This window comes from Alligator mississippiensis, chromosome 14 (genome assembly GCF_030867095.1).
Source record: "Alligator mississippiensis isolate rAllMis1 chromosome 14, rAllMis1, whole genome shotgun sequence".
In the NCBI taxonomy this organism is placed as follows: domain Eukaryota; kingdom Metazoa; phylum Chordata; order Crocodylia; family Alligatoridae; genus Alligator; species Alligator mississippiensis.
Genome location: NC_081837.1, coordinates 1,566,144 through 1,585,954, shown reverse-complemented (window position 1 = coordinate 1,585,954; position 19,811 = coordinate 1,566,144). Strand labels below are relative to the sequence as shown.

The 19,811-nt window shown below is 52.4% G+C and overlaps 1 protein-coding gene across 3 annotated transcripts in view; it reads left to right on the top strand.

Moving 5' to 3' along the window:
- The window catches only part of SSH2 (slingshot protein phosphatase 2), a 103,273-nt gene that overhangs the window by 42,367 nt on the left and 41,095 nt on the right, over positions 1–19,811 (top strand). Inside the window, exon 1 of one of the 3 annotated variants that reach the window (XM_014600209.3) lies at positions 10,039–10,178. The exons of the other annotated variants lie outside the window; for them this stretch is intronic. Within the exon in view, the coding sequence (XP_014455695.2) occupies positions 10,123–10,178 (56 nt within the window). The 5' untranslated portion in view covers positions 10,039–10,122. Of the gene's footprint in view, positions 1–10,038; positions 10,179–19,811 lie in introns of those variants that run through there. 3 annotated transcript variants of the gene reach the window in all.

Here is a 19,811-nt window from a genome sequence, read left to right as displayed (position 1 = left end):
ACGAATGCTGCCATACATAACCACTTTGTGGGCCACTTATGGGTACATAAGGACAAGGTGGCACTTTACAAAATGAGGAAGATTTGGTCTCCAACCCAGCGAGCCCATCTTCCAACTCGGGAATGCAGCATGTGTCACGTCAGGACAGATGCTTGGTTGCATAGTGTTAAAAGGTATCCAGAAAGATGGGCAGAGTCCAGAACATGGGTAGGACGTGACATGAGGTAAGAAGGCAGAGGCTGGTGCATGCTTTGGGGAGCGCAGGGCCAGGAAGAAGTGGGGTTTGCTCCTTTCGTTGTCAAGGATAAGGTCTTCCCAAGACTGAGCCAGTGCAGCACGGCTTTTCGTAGGTCCTGACAAGGGCTTTTCTCGCCTTGATTGATTAAAGGTGAGGACGGTCGGATACGGAGAAGCCCTCGGGATTCTGTACGTGATTTTCCTTCTCGCACTGATTGCATTCAGAAAGGGGGCCGGGTCACAGGCTGGAGCCACCTGCAGTGCAGTTGTGCCACTTGGATCCAGTTGAGTGAACTGGGGCAGTGGCGAGAGGCCTGCTGTGCTTGCTACAGGTGGGGGAAGAGGACGATATTAAGAAAGTTTCAGGAACCCTCCCTTCCCGCAGGCTGTAGTGCGCTTGCTTGTACAACTGCAGATGTGAGCTCTGGCTGCCAGCTCTGGGCGGGCAGGGACGATTCCAGGTCCTGTTGTCCACAACACGCAGAAACACGTGGATGTGGCTAGCGAGAGCATAGCTATAGCCAAATGCACATGCTGCCCTGAGCCGTGGAGTAAGATATCATGCTGCAAATATTTACATTTTAATAAATGAGCTTCGTTGCCGAGTAAAACACCCTGAAAGTGGTGCAAGAGGTAGGCTGACAGACGCCAGCGCTCTCCAGTTTTTGCTCTGGTTAGTGAAACGTGGAGGATGCCGGACCTGCGGCGTGCTGGCACTTTGACAGAGTGCTTGGAGGAGGTGGATGAATAAATACTGAATTAAAAGGCGCACTTGAACAAGGAGGCTAAAGGCTTCTGAGGTCAGAACGTCACTGGGGCAAGTGTTGTGTTGTATTCCCTGCGGGATTAGCCTCCTAGAGGGAAGCAGGAAGTGAGACTCTGAAAAGCAATGCGATGATGTCCTCAGCGAGCGCATTTGGAGACGGGAACAGGATAGGGAGTGTTTTTTCTCCTGGACCCCTGGTTGCAGCCTAGTCAGGATCTGTGCCACCAGGAATTACGCACCCCGTAGTGTCTAGTGACTGGACTAAAACCCTCCGAATTCCACTTGGCATGTGCCTGCCTTGCACACCCAAATTCACCGCCTTGTGGGTATTTCGAATCGAAGCCTGCCGGGGCTCAGGCCAAAGGGGAGAATTGAGGGTGCAGGGCTACAACGGAGTAGGACTGATAGCAGCACGAGCTAAAGCGGAGCCTGAAGGTGCCGTGCATCTCCTCTGGTCTCTGAAGGGGGAGATGCTGCCGAGAAATGATGAATTAACGAATGTGCTGCTGAATCCTGCAGGGCTTCCCAAATGGGTAAGATTAGTAAGTCGCTAGTTCTTAATGTCAGGAGAGATGTATGGAATATATAATCAAACACAGAAACTGACAGTTTTTCCTAGGCGCGATTGCATGCCTGGAAGAAATCCAGCTCAATATTAGCCTTGGCAATATCATTTATTTAAAATCATTATTATAAAATACACAGAATGTGCAAATAATCTGTTACAAGAAAATTTGGAACGGAGAATCAGACTCCCATGATTTACAAAACGTCTGAATCACGGTTGGTTTTGCAGCCTTAGTTTGACCCCTCTATGCTGCAGTAGAGGGTCATGATTGTTCTCGTAGAGGACCCGGACCCTCTCGGGGCACAGGATGGGTAGTGCATTGATGACTTTTTAATCTGAGCATTTCCTAACTCTGTTGGGAACTTCCTTATTGGGAATACCTGGTCGGTCTAATGCTGGGCAAAATGCTCTGAGTAGGTGCAGCTCCTGCCTGCTGCTTCAGGTGGTCTCCGTCCCAACTCAGATCTGCTTTTCCTAGTAAAGCGCCAATCGATTCTTTTGTTAATTGGTTGCTGCTGTAGTTGTGCACTGCCAGATTCCCTTCCCAGCGTATAGATCTCAGTACGTTTTTTAAACTGGCCAAGGGAAGAGCGTGCATCTGTGAGACGTGATTAACCTCTGAGGCTTGTAGCCACAGGATTGGGAGGCAAAGTGATGCAGCTGAGTAGGAACGGAGAAAGGACTGGAGTCTTTGGGAACGTGAACACCCCAGCCTGGAAGGGGTGTCAGTCCTGGTGCTGCTTCTGTGCATAGCCAATTGCCAATTAAAAATAAAAGAAGAAACTTCCCGGAGGAGCAGGTTTATTCTGTAATTGCCCTTCAGGAGTCCTTGCACCATTTTTTGAGGCACGTGGGACCAGCCACTGTTAAAAGTAGGATACAAGACTAGAGCGGGATGCTGTTCTGATCTTAGAATAGCAATTCACACTTTCAGATGAAAGTCTCAATCTTGTTTCCTGTGACCATCTTGCCTACATCTATCTCCACGTTGAATGGTCGCCACCTAGTCCTGAAACACCACCTGTGTCCATGTTGCACCTAGAACTGTGTCTGAGTGCGTCCTTTCTTCTAGAAAGTAAAGAAACTTGTGTGGGCCTTGCTTGGCTTTCAGACATCCCTTAAACATGCTGAGAGGGGTTGGGCAAGTAGCCGGAAGCCTTTTAAGTAGTCAGGTTTTGAGCCCGACCTGGTATGAAGCCATCCCCCTGGAATTCAAAGATGCTCCTCTGCACAGTACTAATAACGCCATCGATGCAGAAGCTGTTGTGAAAAGGTATTGTGCTCCTCCTGGCTTCACAGTAGCATCGAGCCCATTGCTACCAACAGTTGCTCCAATGCCGTCTCCTCTGAATACGAGGACGCAACAGGGAAGCTCATCTTGGCTCTGAGCAGCGTGGGGCAGAGGACTTGTTTTGCAAGGGCGAGGGGAGGGAGTTAGCTGGGGAAATGCCAATCCCTGATCTTGAGAAGATACAACCAGTCACCATAGGCAAATGATGTGGAAGAACTCTTTTAAAGGCAAATGAATTGCATTCAGGATCCAGTTAAATGAATGTGTCCTATAAGCAACCGCCTGACTGGACTCAGGAGTTAGCCACCACGGTGCCGCTGTCTGCTTTACGTCACCCTTTATAGGCAGCGACGTTGAGGGGTCACAGCAGGATGCCCTCCCTGGGTTCCTCGTTACACGTGCTGCTTCAGGAAGAAGCGCTGCTCGGTTAACAACGTGGAGGATGGAATAAACTTGAAGACTGCCCTGGCGAGCCTCTGCTAAAATGCACAGCTCTGCAGAAACAGAGGGCACTGTTGAGCTTCTCTTCGAATGAGGCTGCCTCTGCAATTGCTATTGCAGCGGTGTTTGCAAAGTACCACCCGTGGCCGGCCGGGTGTATGATAATCTCGCCCCTGTCCTGAAGGGAAAGGAAAAGCAAATGCAGCGTGGTGGGGAGAGACGCGTTGTGTCTGTGAAGTGGCCCGTCCTGTGAGAAGTGTGGTCTTTTCAAATATATATTGGATGTCATGGAAGGCGCTGACCTGTCCAGGTTAAAAGGAAGAGGCTGAGCCAGTCTTAACAGCCTGGGGTGCTGGATAGCGAGCGGGCAAGAAAAGAGGACTTCATCCTGACCACGTGAGCCAGTCTCCCGACGGCTGACTTGTGGAGATGCTGTTACCCAGATGACATTAATAACTGAGCACCTTGAGAGGAAGGGGTGCTAATGCGCTCGACTCCCCGTTCTGTCTGGGGGAAGATTCACTGTATTGGGGTTAATTAAGTTCTTGTTGGGGGCCGGGGAGCACTTCAGTCCTGCATGCATGACGTGGAAATGCAGCACTCAGAGTGAGGTAGGGGGGACTCCTGCCAGGTCTGGACTAGGAGACATGCTCCTGTCCCTGCAGCGGTGCAGACACCTCCCAGCATCCCAGTGATAGCGGACAGAACTGAGCAAGGCAGCTGAGAGGGGACGGGATGTTTGTGCTGGACGAGCAGAGGGAGCCCGGTCTCCGAAAGGAGAAGGAGTTTAACCCTGGCCCCGAGTGCATGCCGCCCGAGAGGGCTTTAGCCTGGCTACCGGGCCTTCACTACACCTTGCACTTGGTGCAGGTTTATACTTGCCTGTGCTATTCTGGTGGGAATTGGCCTAGATCGGGACCAGGAATTGCAGCTTGTTCTTGGAGACCGAGGTAACTTCCCCTTCCTCGGGGAAGAGGAAGGGTTAAAGGTAGGGAGGCTGCAAACCTTCCTCAGCGTGGGCCAGAAAGACGTGCGCGTGCAGTTGGTGCACCGAATCGAGAACTGGTACTGCAGCATGTTTGCAGAACTTTGCCCAGCTGCTCGCTGTCGTTATCGTATCCCCCATCTCCCTGACCGTGCTTGTCCTGTCGGACCACACCGCCACAAGACGTTTTGCTCCGTGCAGTTATTTCTGTGGCGCGTATCATCGCTGCAGCGCCGAGCCCCGCTCCTGGGGAGGGGCTGAAAGCACAGATACTTCTTGACGTCTGAAACAACCAGACTGAGAACGCGGGGTCTGGTTCTCCTGGCAGAAAGTCTAGCTTTCCCGGGCACCCCTTTCTCAATCACAGTGCATCAGCATGCCTTACTACTTCCAGGGCTAGATCCCCCTGGCTGGGTAATACGCACGAGGACCACTGCCGTGGTCTATCGTACTGGCTGTGAAAGTTTCAGCTGACTCCATCTCCTTACCGTGCTCTCATCGTGCGCGCTGTGCTTTGGCTTGCTCACTAGTCCTGGGCTGCCGACATGGTTAGAGCTGTCCTGAGGACATTTGTTTGCAGTAATGAAACCCTTGGAGTTTGTAAGTGTGTGAGATGCTCCAGTTGGTCTCCTTATGCTGCCACCCCTAGGGTCGGGGTGAGGGTGGAAAGGCCGCTCAAGGAGGTGCCAGGTGGGTTCTCTGACTTGTGTGTCTTCCCGATGGCGCGCTGCTATCTTTAAGGCTCTTACCAGATAAGTCATCTGTTTGTGCTCCTAATCCACTTAGACCCATCTCTGGACTCTGTTTATCTCTGAAAGCTCCCGGGCCTCTCCCGGGCACAGAGCAAAGGAACCAGTCGACTAACCTTGTACCCGAGTGGAAGGGGCAGGGAATGACCTGGCTGCCTCCGACACTGCCGAGCTGAATTACACCGTTTGTCAGGCCTCTTCCGAGACGTGTTTTTCCTCCTCCTTCAAATCATTTTCTTCCCTTTCCCCATCATGTCCAGCACTGACGCTATGCCTGCGTGGGCAGGGGAGGACCGAAGGCAAGCAGGTACCATTCCTGAAAGGTCACACACAAGCGAAAACAAGGTACATCCCCTCCATGCACACGGACATGAACTGCTGCGTCTCATCTCCACAGCCACGCCGAGGCTGATGTGGTGTGTGGGGCTCTTGCAAGAGCTGAGCATGAGCCGCCAGCAGTGGCAGTGTGTTGCTTTTCAGCCTCGTCTTTGCATAAATGACACAGGAAACAGATGCCCAGCTATAAAGGCCCAGTCTTTCCATGGTTGTAGTAAAGGTGACTGAACAGGCAGCATCCGGCTCTCGAGAGAGCAGGCATTTTCTGTTCGAGCAGCAGCTCTGGCATGCTACGTAACCCCAGATCCAGCTGAAAGAAAAACGAGCTGAGGCCCTCCCTTGCCTCACGGATGATGATAGACCTGGGCAAAAAAATCGTGCTCACAATAACCTCCCATTGTTGGTGTCCTCCGGTAACCCTGGGCAAGCCTGATGCCACGTCTCTGGGTCTCTGGCGTCTCATTCTGCTTCACTTTCTGGCTTCCATGGGGGCTAATATAGATTCAGCCCAAACAGCATCCTCAAGGAAGAAACGAAGAATACCTCCCGCCCCTTGGAATAAGTCTCAGAGGGTCAGCTCAAAGATGGATCCTGTTGTGCACACAGGGAATCAGACAGTCCCGACCCCAGGGTTAATCGCCTTAGCAGAAGAGGAGTCGCCTCGCAAACCAGCCTGAGCGGGCAGGCAGAGGACCTGGGAATGGGGCTGGCTGGTTTGGTCTGGGCAGCAGCTCACCGACTCTTGGTTTTGCATAGAAACTCCGCCAGCCTAACTCGATGCTTACACTTCCTTTTGACCGCATCTACTGACAAGACTCCATCCCTCCTCGAGGAAGTCGGTGCATGCACCAGACTAATGCAAGACCTTCTACCTGCACTTACTGTTAGCACCTGCTGGGGCCTGGATCAGGCAGGGAGTTCCCTGGCCCCATGCAGAGCCCCCTCAAAGGGGTCATGTAGGCACCAGGCTTACCTGCTAGGATAGGGACTCAGTACCTGGTGGATATGCAGGGAAGGTGGGAGGTCAGATGGATAATTTAGCTGTAACACAGATGTATCAAGCACAACCGAGAGCTCAGCAGGTGGCCCGTGCAGCTCAAACTGCTGGTGTTTCTTGACCGGGAAGCCTTCACGTTCTTTGAACGTAGGTTTTGCCTGACATACACAGGCAGCCGTTCTGGTTCAGCTTTGGGAGATGCTGATGAAGACCTAAACATCGTTGTTTCCCACATTGGGCAAGGGTTTGCCTGGATCCTGGGTGGTGCTCGTACCTGGTTGTCACTGTTCTCTTCACTGGTTTTTACGACCGGGTTAAGGGTAGAAACCAGGCTGCTTGCAGACGCCAAATGTACAGATGCAGTGTTGTTTACTGTCCTCACCCAGCACGCCAGGCCGGGGGTGATAATCCTGTTACCTCCCGCGGAGTGCTAAACACAGACCGAAAACTCACAAACAACTTCTCCATTGCCACGTGTAATCCTGCTCCAGATGGGGAGGGCTCCAGCCCCCAACAAGACTGCCTTACAGTTTGTCACATGGCAGTTGCTAGCTGTTCTCAGATGATTTATCCCAGCGTTTTAGTCACTTTAAACATTGCCTGTTGTTGCTTAAATCGTGCGCATTTTAAATTCTTTACATGCTTTTCCGAGCTGAGAGTCATCACCTACAGTGAGGAACATTATTGCAGTGGGAATATAAATGCTGGGAGCCTTGTGTCTTGCACATCTCATCACCACGTTGGGGTCCATAAGTCAGCTCGGAGCCCGCTTCTTTCTCATGCCTCATGTATACAATATGCCTGGAAGTCTCTTGCTGATGCTTAAATCCCTGCTAATATTTAACTTATCAGTCCAGCATCCAAGGCTCAATTTCAGTAGAAAGATGCGTGGTTGCTTCTGAACCTGGACAGAAGTAGGATGGGAAATCGGGATTTCAACTCCACCCTCTGTTTGAATAGTGCATGGTACCCTGACTTGTAATAGGATGCTCAGATGTGATGTCAGACTCTTGGAATTATATTTCGGTCTGTACAGCAAAGTGATAAAAAGAGGCATTATCCCTGGTGAGATTTCTGTTGCAAATCGCAATGCGCCCGTGACCTATGGAGTTTTTACCGATATCTGCCTTATTTGCTAAGAAAGATGCATCCCTGGCGAAGCATCTCTAATTTTGTCGGTTCCCAGCATACGGGATGCAGTGCCAGATTATATTAATCCTGGGTTAATTAATTGAGAGTCCTGTTATCCATATGTTAAATGTGGTTGCTTTAAGAGCCACAGCTTGTAATTAATCAGTACATTTGTTGGGTTTTCTTAACGATTGTTTGTCATGTTGGCTGAGCATACTGAGATACCTCTAGCAGCTGTCCAGGCAACATCTTTATTAAAGTAAATCCATTATCTTCAGGGCCTTGTTTCATGCATTGTGCAGGTTATTAAATTAGCATGAGGGAGAAGTGCTGGGTTTGCTTTCTAGGTGAATGTGTGGCGAGGACTAAAGCTGGGTATGGCATGCTGTAAGCTCAGGAAGCTCTACCTTGCTGGCATCCTGTTTCACCTAATGTGGTCAGACTGACTTGCTTCTGCGCAGCAAAATGATTTGCTTTTCTGCACCATTGGTGGTTAGCTTAAGGAGAAATACTCATGGCTGGGCAGTGCACGCTTCTTGAGTTAAATAAAGCTTGCAGAGCAACAGCCCTTGCTCATTTCTGGGTGTTCACATTTCTGGCAAGGCTTGAAATGAACTCAGAGTGCACTGGAGCGTGCTTGTGTCTATCCAGGGTAGTACTGGCTGTAGGTTTTACACCACAGAATTTGCTGGTAAGATTTATCTTTTGCCGTTTCATTGCATTGCGAGGAAAGGATGGCTGGGAGCCATTCTCCATTTGACAGGAGACTTTGGAAGAAATATCACTGGGTCAGGCTAGATGGTCAGAGGAGATTATATACTTTCCCCCGGGTTGTTACTCAACTGATCCAAACGCCAGGATGCTTTCAGAAGTGCATCTGGGCTAGACCTAATTTATCTACTGTAGTATTTCTGGAAGTGCCGCTCCTGAGCAAGAGTGTAGGAGAAAATAAAGCCTTTGAGCTGTGGAGAAAGTCTGCTCCATTTCTTTTAAAATTAAAACCGAATCACCTGCAGTTAAATGTCGTGCATCTCCAGAGCGCCGGACTGAAGTTGTTTAAGAGCGGACCCGCTACGTTTGGTTTATACGGGCTTCACTTCTGCCCTGGAGCCGCCCCTTTTCTTCCCAGTCTCCACTAATTTCCTAAACAATTTTGTAGCCCAAATGCTGGTTCACGGTAGGGGTCAAAGCTAGCATGGGGCTGCCACTAGCAAAGGGCGGGGGGATTTCTCCTCTCCAGACGGAAAATGGGAAAGCCTTCCCGGGGGCAAACCCACTTCGTTTGCACCATGCTGCTCACGAATGCCTGAATTCTGGGGCATCGGGGATGCGCGTTGTAGCCGTGCTGGTCTAAGAAGTACAGACAAAGAAAACTCGGGTTAGAGGCGACATCTTTTCTTAGACCAACCGGGATACCAAGGGACACGTAACACAAGTGGTTAAAACAGCAGTCGGGGGTGAAAGAAAAGGATGAAATGGAGCCGGAGCGCGGTTGCGTGCCCTTCCTCCCCCAGCTTTGTGACAGCGGAGGGAGAGGAGAGGCTGGGTGGAGATGTTATCTCAGGAGGCCGTTTCCCTTGTAAAATCCTCTCTGGTGCAGACGGTAAAGGATGTGCACTGAGAACGGGAGGCGCTGCTGCACGAGGAGCCCTCCGTGCCGCCGCTGCGGCCAGCTGAACCCGTCCGGGGGTGCCGGACTGGCCTTGCTGCCCCGGCGTGCAAGAGTCCGAGGGAGAACGAAAGCGCCCTTTGCCTCACTTTCACTGTGGGAACCGAAGCAAAAGCCTGCTCAGCGGTGACGGAGCGTTAAATGGCAGGAAATACAGATGCATTGTGTATTGTCTGCCGAATCCTACTGGGATAGATGCAGATGGTTACGCTTCCAGCGTCTTCCCAAACACAGGCCCTGCTTTCTGCTCCCTGGTCGGCCTCTTCCCCAGAGCCGGTTTGCACAGGCGAGGCCCTTTTCTGCTCCGTAGCCGGGGCGGGCGACCCTCGCCAGCACTGGGTTTGGTGAGCTGGTATTTGGTGATGCCAGGGGCCCGGGGTCTTGGTCTAGAGGCGAAAGGAAGCCGAACTCGTGGTGGAAGGGATACCTTTTATTAGACCAGCTAGATGTCTGCAAAAACCCCATGTCTTTAACTGCAAGCGTTCTGCCTAGGAGCACTTTTACAACTTCTTTCCCCTATGCCTGAGGAAGGGTGCTTGTGCCACAAGCGAAGATCCCCCTCCCTCTCCCCCGAGCCCAGGGCCACGTCTCATCCACGTGCGCGCTCCCGAGCAAAGCTCCGCTTCCCTGCCCGGGTGGTGGCAGCTCTTGCGGCGGGGACATCTTGGCTGGTCAGCCGTGCCGGCGTCTCTGCCGCGGTCCGACCTGCGGGTCCCGCGGGGAGCGGCGCTAGCGCTGTCCGGCTGCCGCCGAGCAGCGAGCGGGAGAAGGAGCGGGGAGCGCGGCGGCCGGAGAGGGGCTGCGCCGGGGCGGGGCGGGGCGGGGCGGGGCAGGGCCGCGGCTGCGCAGTGCGGGCGGGGCGGGGCGGGAGGCGGGGAGCCGGGCGCCGGCCGGAGCGGAGCCGAGCGGAGCGGAGCGGAGCAAAGCGCCCCATGCCGCCGGCCCGCGCAGGATGATCCCCTACTTCTCGGACAACGCCGTCATCTCGCAGAACGCCATCAACCAGCTGTGAGTGCCCCCTCCCCGCCGGCTGCGGGGCAGGTGTTTGCACGCCCAGTGCGCGTGGCAGAGCGGCTCTGCGCCTCTTTGCCGGTGCAGGGTGGTGGGACAGGTGCGCGGGAGAACCGGAGCCAGGTGTGATTGATTGTGCAGCGGGGCTCCGGGTGGTGTTTGCCAGGCCGTTCCCTCCACTTACCTGTCGCTGCGCTGGCTGCAAGGAGGTTGCTCCCGCAGGTATCGCACGGGCGGGCGGCGCAGTGACCGTCTCGGAGGTCTGAGCCAGGAGCACGGCCACGAATCCGGGTTCACCCCGGTGACTTGGGCCAGGTACAGAGGGTCCCGGGGTCGGTGCCCAGCGGGCCCCGAGGCGGGTCGCGCCAGTCCTGGGAGTGTGTGCAGCTGCAGCTCCTCTGGCAGGCCCGCCCTTCCCGGGGCTGGGAGATAACTCGGTTATCGGAGGGACTCGCACAGCCGGTGTAGCTAGAAGTGCAGATTGCCAGGAGCGAGACGATCCTCTGGGGCCCGGCGCTGGATTTGCGTGTTTACACTGCGGGAGCGCGCCGACTTGCGTGATTTCTTTGCCGACCGGGAATCTCTGAGATGCGTGACACCCTTGTGCGACGGCCTGCAGAGTCGTGCGTCCGGGTGTTGTGACTGTGCACCGAAACACCGGTTGCCCGGCAAGGGCGTCAGCCGTCCAGATGCCGTCGGTAACTTTTGTTGGAGTGCAGTTGTCCGTAGATGCGGCGAGCTAATCAGCGCGGGCTTTCAGGGATCAGCAGAAAATATCCCCCTGTTGACATTTTGTCAGCCATCGAGTCAGCTGGTCTGGGCCTCCCACATCTCAGATGCACAAGGATTAAAATCAACCTTTAGAGAGCCTTGGTTACCCGAAGGCCAGCGTGCAAGCACTGTCTTGACGCGGGGCCTGCTCGTCCCTCCATCCAACTCTGTTACTAGCATTGCTTTTTGTGCAGGATCGGAAGTTGAATTCAGTGTGAAACTTCACGGCGGCTATGGGGGCGGTCAGGATAAGCAAGGCAGGCAGCAGAGGTGTGAAGTTTTACCTGTAGTTGTAATAACCCCCGGGTGCTTCCCTCCCTCTTTGCACGAGGGTGTTAATCCTTGAGGTTTAGGTATCTCCTTCATTGTATTAGTCTGTGACCACAAGTTCTCCCCAGCCCAGGGGAGATAGGGCCGTGCTTAACTTTGGCTGCCAAGTTTCTCTCAGTCTGCCTTTTGTGTCTCGGTAGAGAGCGGGGATTGTCTGCTGCTTAGGGACTCTTGGCAGCTTGGCTTCGTTCACGCTGCACCGCGGGCATCAGCTGTGACTTGGGGCAAGATGCTCAGGACCGGATTCTGGTGCCAGGAGATGCGGGGAAGTGCCCGCTGCGGGTTTGAAAGACAGGAGGCACCTGGCCCTGTTAGGCATCTAAGAGTGCAGATGCATGCACCGCAGACTTTAGTCCTGTGACTCGGTTTCCTGTCTTCACACGGGACTGAAAACACTTCCTTTCCCTTGTGTGAGTGTACATTTAAACATGCCACCTTGCTGTGGTGATGGGGGGCAGAGAAGAGCCGGACAGAACTAATCACAGAAGCATTTTACCAAACCTGGAATAGTTAGAAAGGAGAAACTGGAGAGATTTCTCAGCTGAGAGGTGGATAGTGGCTTTTTTATTAATTTAACGGGGCTTGCTCCCTGTTACAAGATGCCGCGTGTTTCGAGCGTGCAGGGAAGAGGCTTTGCACTCTGTGTAGCTACCAGTTCCCAAAACTCTTGAGCAAGTCTCCGGCGGGCAGGAGCTGTCGGTAGAGTTCCTCTCCGCAGAGGGCAGAGCTCGTCGTGACGTGTTTCTGCAGTTGGATAATGCCTGGTATTGCTGCTGCTAGCATCCCTTTTACCATCAGGGCAGCCAGCTTCCTTCTGGGTTTGCAGGGGATGTTACAAGCTATTTATAAAATAGGGCATTTGCTGATTTTTTTTCTGTACACCGTGTAATTCAGATTCCTCGTATTGACTCATATCTTCCCGAATGATGCCAGGCTCCACCTTGGACCCCAGCCTGCTCCCTTTATTTTTTTCTCTTGGCTTCAGTCGATCTCTGATGGTGTTCTTTTAGCTAACTTTTGAGTTTAAGGTCTCATTTTAATTCCTTGTGTTCGGGTGTGTGTGTCCAGTCAGATACGTGGTTTCTGCATATTTCTTATCCTGAGTGCTCTTTATTTTTTTCCCCAAAAGAAAGCTTGTGACCCTGCTCTCGCCACCACTCCTGACCAACGAGTCTGTCTGTCCGGTAGTCAGGCAGGTTGTATCTTAGCAAATACAATGTTTTATTGGAAATCTTTAATTGCTCTGTACCTTTCTAAATATTTGATCAGTGTCTTGAAAATCAATGGCACTTGAGAGGAGGTCGGGGGAGGAGGCTGTTGAAGCGCAAGGGATTTTGGTAATGTAGCTCCAGGTGCTGCGTTCAGCTCCTCTTCAGTTCATCTTGGGTGCGTCTGCATGAGATGTTAAATGCACAGTAGACTAAACCTGCACATTAGCACTCACAGCAAAGGCTGTGCTAATGCACTAATGCGCAGTAGAATTCATCTACTGCACACTAGTGTCCCTAAAAAGGTGTGTGCCAGCACTACTGTGCAGTTGTGTTGGTGACTGCGCATTCAGTTAGTACCTGTTATTGCTGCGTTATTATTATTGCATGCTAAGTACAGCGCATTAATGCACGTGTAGACGTGCCCCTTGGGAGTTAAGGGTTATCTGCCATTTGCAATCTTTGAAATCCCCAAAAAGGGTGCTTACATCTCTTCCCATTTAACGTTTGTGGGCACTTTTCATTAGGTGACCACGTCAGTATTGTGTTCCTGCATAGCCCTGGGTGCCAGCCCGGCAGGACGGGGCTGCTGTCTAGGCAGAGAACTGCCTGCTGGCGTCCAGTGCCGCGGGCGGGAGGTGATGTCTGCGACTCAACCTGCTTTCCAGGCTGCTGGCTCTGCAGCAACTGAGAAAGACCCTCCTTGTTTCTGCTGCCGTGAAGTTCTGCCCCAGGCTTTTGTGGCTTTGTTTTGCTGATCCCGATATCACAGAGCGTGGGATAGACCCGTCCCTCCGCAGCAGCTCTCCCCTCCCAACCTTTTCTGGTTCCCTCAATACATTTGCATAGGTGCTTGCCACAAATGCTTGTAACTGTTGATCATTAACTGTGCCAGGGGTATGGCATCCATTTCTAGCTTTCTGGCTCGGCCTTTTGATTTCCCTGGAGGTGCCGGAGAGGGGCGCCCAACGTGGGGTCAAGACTCAAACGGGGAACCAGAGTTCCCAGGATAACTAAAACTTGGTGAGTTTTTCAAGCGGTAAATACCTGCTTTCGCTCAGCCAAGCTGCCAGCTTCGTACGTGGCAGGGCTGTGGGCCACGTGGGCCACTTCTGGATCTCTTGGGACCTCTCTAGTAAGTGTTCACACACCTGGTTTTCTTGTTGGGGTTGTTGCTGGTGCCTTAAAGGGGAGCGGACCCTTGGGGCCCACTAATACCGCAGGGCAGCACTTCCTTGTGCTTGTGCCTTGGAAGCTAGGACTCAAATAGTGTCATTGTAAACCAGCTTCAGGCTCATTTCATCCAAGTGCTGCTTCCCGGGGCCTGCGAGGCCAGAGAGCGTGTAGGATCCTGGCCGCAGCCAGCTATAAAATAGTTACGGTCACCCCCACATCTGCCTGGCAAACAGCATTTAAACCAGCCATTCTCAGGCAGTGCCTTGAGATCCTTAGCGCTGGTAACTGTACAGACGTTCACAAGATAACCCCAGAGATTTCGGAAAGGAATCCATGGTCAAATTCCTCCCCGCCTGTTGTGGCTTTTCTGTGTTCTTTCCAACAGAAAAAGCGCTCCGTTATTTTTTTCTGTAGTCAAAAACCCGAGTGAAAGTTTTCCAGGGGTGCCTGAAGTCTAAAAAGATTGAGACCCGCTGGTTTAAACCGTGTTATCCTGCCCTCGTTCAGCAGCCCCTGTCTTGCTGCAGCTGTGGTGTGCAGTAAGTCCAGGAGTTCAAAGTGAAGCTGGACTCTCCATCTGCAGCCGGATGGTCTCGCGTAGATCCTGCCAGCCAGGCCCCGTTTCCCCAAACCACGTGTTTAAGGGTGAAGCCTGGGTCTTCACTGTGAACTTTCCTGCCTTTGCCTTTTGTAACATGGCTTAAACTTCTGTTTGTTCAAAGGCGCGTTTTGCTCCCTGTGTACATGCATCTGAATGACAGCTTTAATTAATCATGTTGAAACTCAGTGGCAATAGCTGTTTTTGGCATTTAATTGAAGCACTCTGATTCACGTCATGTAGCAGTAAAAAAGTCTTTCAGGAGCGAGAGAAATGTTCATTCCTAAGGGCATAGACCAGTCGCTGACTGATGGGAAGCGGTCTTTTTTGTTTTAACGTGGTCAGCTTATGAAATCTGTGGCTGAGCACTGTGCCGAGGGTATTACAGGCGGGAGTACTAGGATGTGGATCCGGTGTAGGATCTGGAAGATCCTGGGGTGCAGAATTTGACACCATCAGCCGACTGCCTTTGCGCTGCTGTATGTTCATGTGCAGTGTGAAGAGCAAAGAGGAGACAGCAGCAAGAGCCCGTTTCTGGGAAGTTTTGTAACAGTCTCTGAATTAGGGGTTGCGAGCGCCCGGCAGCCTTGATGCAAGGATGTGGAGGATGGTTTTCGCTCTCGTGCTAGGGCTACACGCTGCTACTCCCCTGCATTTTTCTACCCAAGTATTTCCTTGGCCCCGTCCATCCCTCCTGGAGTTCTCGGGGAAACCTCGCTTGGGTTGTAAGAGTTATTAGCGCATTAAGATTTGCTCTTTCTCTTGAAATCCCGTTGTTGCATAATAGGCTAAATCCATCAACTACTGGCCCACAGATCGTTTAATCTCTCTCTACACAAATAACTTTGTCCTTTGGCTAGCCAGCGTTGAAGTCCTTGGTTTGCGTGGGTGTGGGCGTGCTCTGTGCCGTGGTGGTTTGATAAGAGCCACATCCTCCCATCAGCCCGAGCCCTCTGCTTGTCTTTGATCTCCCCAGTAACTCTTCTCTTTGCCGGCTTTTGTTTGTGCTTGGCTAAAACTCAAGGCTTTCATTAGCTAAGTGCAAATTTAGCACATCTGCCAATCAGTCTCTTCTCCGTTTTGTGGCATGGCTCTTGTGGAGTCACGGAGGCAAGCCTGATGAAGTTCAGCTTCTTCCTTTGATCCGGCATAGCCTCAGAGTGGTCTGGGCAGCGGTCAGGCCCAGCAACATCCTCAGCTCATGTCGCGAACCATCAGTAAGACCAGAGCTTTGAGTCGGTTTGAAGCATCAGCGTTTGGGTGCGTTTCACGCTCCGATTGCGGCAGACTCCTGTTCAGGAGTCTCTTCAAGAGTTCAGGAGCTCTTCCGCGTTAAGTGGAAATCCCTCCACATTTCCCTCGTCTTGTTATACTGCAAGATGAAAGAGGGCTATCGGTGTCCTGTTCGCCACACACAGCCACGGTCTTTTCACATCACAGCTAATTGCTGTGGCACCCGTTGTTGCAATAGAAAACTGTATTTCATGGGCAAATGCAGTAGAACGGTGGTTCTCAACCCTGGGGTGCTGCGAGATGTGTGGAAGGGTGCCGCAGGACAAGGGAGGCGAGAAGCACATAAAGCCGGCTCAGGCATTCCCTGCTTGGGGGCTCTCTGCCCCACATTGCCTAGCTCCTCTGCAAGGAGGTAAGCACTGCAATACGTTCGCTTTTGAAATGGGGTGCCCCTGAAGTTATGGAGGGGTGCCTCGGGGCTAAAAAGGTTGAGAGCCACTGCAATAGAAAATGAGCGCTCGGAAGAAGAAATCGTTTCCATGCAAATGGCTATTTTCGGTGATCGGCTTTCTGTGAGCCGCTAGGGTTCTTCGCGTGGCACTTGGTGCTCCCTGACAGCAAGTGGTTTTCGAGTTCAGAACGGCAGAAGCTCTTCTTGCATCATGTCTTGTATTACCCTTCTTCAGTTTGTTAAAGGCATCGGTCGTTTGATCAGAAACCCTTTGCAGGATTCTCAAGAGATGGATGGGACTGGATTAGGTCACTCTGGTTTGCAAAGGAAAATAGAGAAGACAGGATAGATTTGCACTTCACAGGTGCCTGGAGCACAAGCTTTTGTGGGCTCATCTTCATCTTACTTCATCAGATGCTGTGAACGGAAAACTTCACCTGTGCCCTGTTCTAAGGTTTAAGGGGCAAAAAGCAACTGCGCTCCGGGAAATTGCAACAGCAGAATAATGGCTGGGAGAAACTGGTGCTGGCTGCGGCTCCAGGAGCAGTCGGAGATTAAGCTAATCCCTCAGCCGCTTGGGGTAGGTGACAGGAAGAGAAACGGAGCCCTTTATAAAACCAGGTGAGCTACCTGACGTAGTCGTGACACGGGAGCTCTGCCCCGTGGTCGTTTCGCTGGCATGGTGGCTGCTGTGGAAGAGTCTGAAAGCCAAGCTGAAGCCAAACGGGCTGAGTTGGTTCCTCCGTTGTACTTCAAGGCTGAAAGCCAGACTAATAGAAGCCAGTCATTTCTCCTAGTGCCGACAGCAAACAAGAAATCAGGCGCGGGATATGCAAGCTCATGTGCCTTAGCAATGAGAGGGTGACAAACGCAAAATAAGTTTTCTGCTGTGAATTGCCTATTAGCATGTACAGCCTGCGCGTGTGTAGATGCTCCGGAGCATATTGCAGAAATGTCTCTCCAAATGTCAGGGCTGTTGAGCAGGCTGGGCGGCTTGCGTTAGATGGATGGTTCTGGGAAGGGAGGGGGGAGGCTTTCACCTACAATTCCCCAACCGTTGCTAATCTGTGCATAGGCTTCACCTGATTGCAGTAGTGGTGTCTGTAAATCCCTTTGCTGGTGTATTAGAGGCCTGTATAAAATGTGCTGGCTTCAACTCAGGAAGGCAGGTATTTGCTTAGCGGTACACTTTTCCTGCTAGCCGGGGAGACTGCTTCCTCCAGGGCTGCAGCAGACAGCTGCATCAAGCATTACATCGATCCTTCCACTTCTGATGCGGGGCTTGAAATGAGGTGGTGTGGTAAGAATAGTTTTCATACGCCCTTAACTCGGGTCCTTGCATCGCTCAAATACGAAAAGTACTTAAGCCACCACCGCTGGTAAAATTTAGCACCTGAACTTTTCAGGGCGAAACGCATCTGGAATCTATAAACGTTGATGTTTTAAGCACTCTCATCACACACGCGCGTTATTTTTAGTGTTTTGCGGCCAAGACCGAGTCAGCTAAACTTTGCCGTTTATTTTGTTCTGCTGAGCTAGAAACTCCTAAAAATGGGCTTCTAATGGGAAGTGCTGACACCTCCGGAAATCGGAGCGTCGCCCCGGGTACCAAACCTGGAAGCTAATTCACAGCCGAGGCAGCATCTCCATGCGAGTGCAGGGGGTTTGCAAAGTGGCTCGTGCTCCTTTCTGCCTCCCAGCTCCGCTGGTGGGTGGGTGGGTTTCTTCATTCCTTCTGTTGCAAGTGCATGGAAATGTGGCTGCTTCGGCGAGTTCGCTCCTCTGTCATCGCGGCTCTAAGACTCCAGAAAGCATGGCAGGCGGAGCTGGCTGCAGCTCGGGAGCCGCTCGCGTGTTGGCCCATTGTCCGTTGCGGGAACGGCCTCCGCGTAACGAGCCCTGGAACGCAGCAGCGATGCTAGACGTCCTGCAGTCTGTCGGCTTCTGTTTAAAACGGTGCGTGCTGAGTGATTAATGGAAATTATTTCAGGAATAAAGTACTCGGGGTAAGGTGATCTCTCTTCAGAGCGCCAGGAGAAGATTCAAGTCGCAAGTGATATCGCTTCCAATCAAAACCGGTCCCACGCGCTGGGGGGAGGCGCGGGGAGCAGTGCTGAGATGGCATTTTGAAGCAGACTTCTCCTATACCCTGGCTCCTGAAGCGAGGAGTTAGCTCAGCCGTCTGTGGATCCTAATGCTTGTTTGAGAGCCTTTTGGCACGCGGGCAGCTCTGCAGATGCTGGCAGCCAGGGAAGCATCTTAGGCATGAAGTGGGGGCTCGGAGCAAAGCTGCCGCCCTCCTGTACCGTATCTTCCACCCCGGTGCAGACGCCAGGGGAGAGAGAGCTTGCAAACTTTCCTGGGGGTATCTATCCTGCCTGAATTGGAGGCTAGCTGCCGAATATGACTTCTGATGCTCACCTAAAAAAAATAGCACCGATACCCGCTTTCCTCGCTGGCTCGGCAGAACTAGCGAGCGCTGTTACCAATCTTATGTGGGTTTTTGGGGGGTTTTGTTTGGGAGGGGGGGTTGTGCCCAATATCCAAATTAATTTATTTTCTTTCACCCTGTTCCAATGCATGTCGTGCGGCAGCCTTTCACCAATAGGGACATTATACTCAAGGAGGCGAAAATGTTAAACTCTTCATCCTGCTGACAAATGACTGGGCTGAGTCTGCTAATCCAGAAGAAATCCAATGCGATTTTAATGAGCCCCTGAGAAAATAATTGCACAAGCTGTAATGCTGTCCAGCCAAATAAATCTAGATACATATTTCTGCGGGGAGAGGAGGAGGAGGAGGGACAAACTGCTCTTAAAACATTTGAATGAGTCCCAGTCCAAAATATTTTTGCTCCAGGCTGAAGCATCAGATTTTTTGACCAGGAAGCGATTGAGATTTTTACTTTTTTTCTTGGTTGATCAAGGCAAACCTTTCTTTGATGTCTTGTCTCTGCTAATTAATTGTCATTCCCAGCCATTGTTTCTAGTCGCATGAAAGTTTGTTCCCCTTCACGGTGAATCTGCTGTTCCATAAAATGAAGTCACCGGCGTGCTTGCCTGGCTGGAGGACCCTCCATGACAACGCAAGGGTGAACAAATCAGTAGCCTGGTTACGGGCTACATCTCCGCAGCATTCAAAGCTCCTTGCAGCTCCCAATTTTGAATCAAAAGCAGCTGACAAAGCTCTGGCCGAGGGCTGTTCCCCCTTTAAATCTGTTCACCGGAGACCTTTTTTATGGCCACCACAAGTTAATACTTGTTACCAATAACGGCCCCATTGGTAAGCCAGCGGGCTGCGATGCCCCAAAGCCGGGGTCTTTAGGGTTGCTGTTGCAGCCTTTCCCCAGGGGTGGTTGGACCCTGGCTGGGGTACGGGAAAACAGCAGCGCTGAGCGCAGCCTGCAAGGTGAAACGCTGAACAATGCGTTTCCTGCCACTTTGTGTGCTGAATCCCGAGGCCTCTCGCTACCAGAAAGCAGCAGGCAAACGTAGCCAGGCCCCTGCTTCCCCGCCGCACAAAGGAAAAGCTCGTGCAGGAAGCATTAATGCCTCCGAGCGCACGTGGCCGGACCCTGGTGCGCTGTGACCCTAGGTTTTACTGCTGGGGTCTTTGCAGGCACTTGGGCCGTGACTTGGGAAACCTGCTCCCTCCTTGCCAGCATCCTGGGGCCTTGGGGCGGCACTGCCGCTGCGGGACACGCGGTCCTACCCATGCTGGCAGCACTGACAGAGATGGAGGCAGCTCCAGCGCGAGCACCGGTGCAGCCCAGGGGCTGGGCACGCAACTCGCATGCTCGTGTTCCCGACGGAGCTGACCCAGGCAGCTGGCAGCCCCGGCGTGCAAGTCCTGGCTCAGCCTGC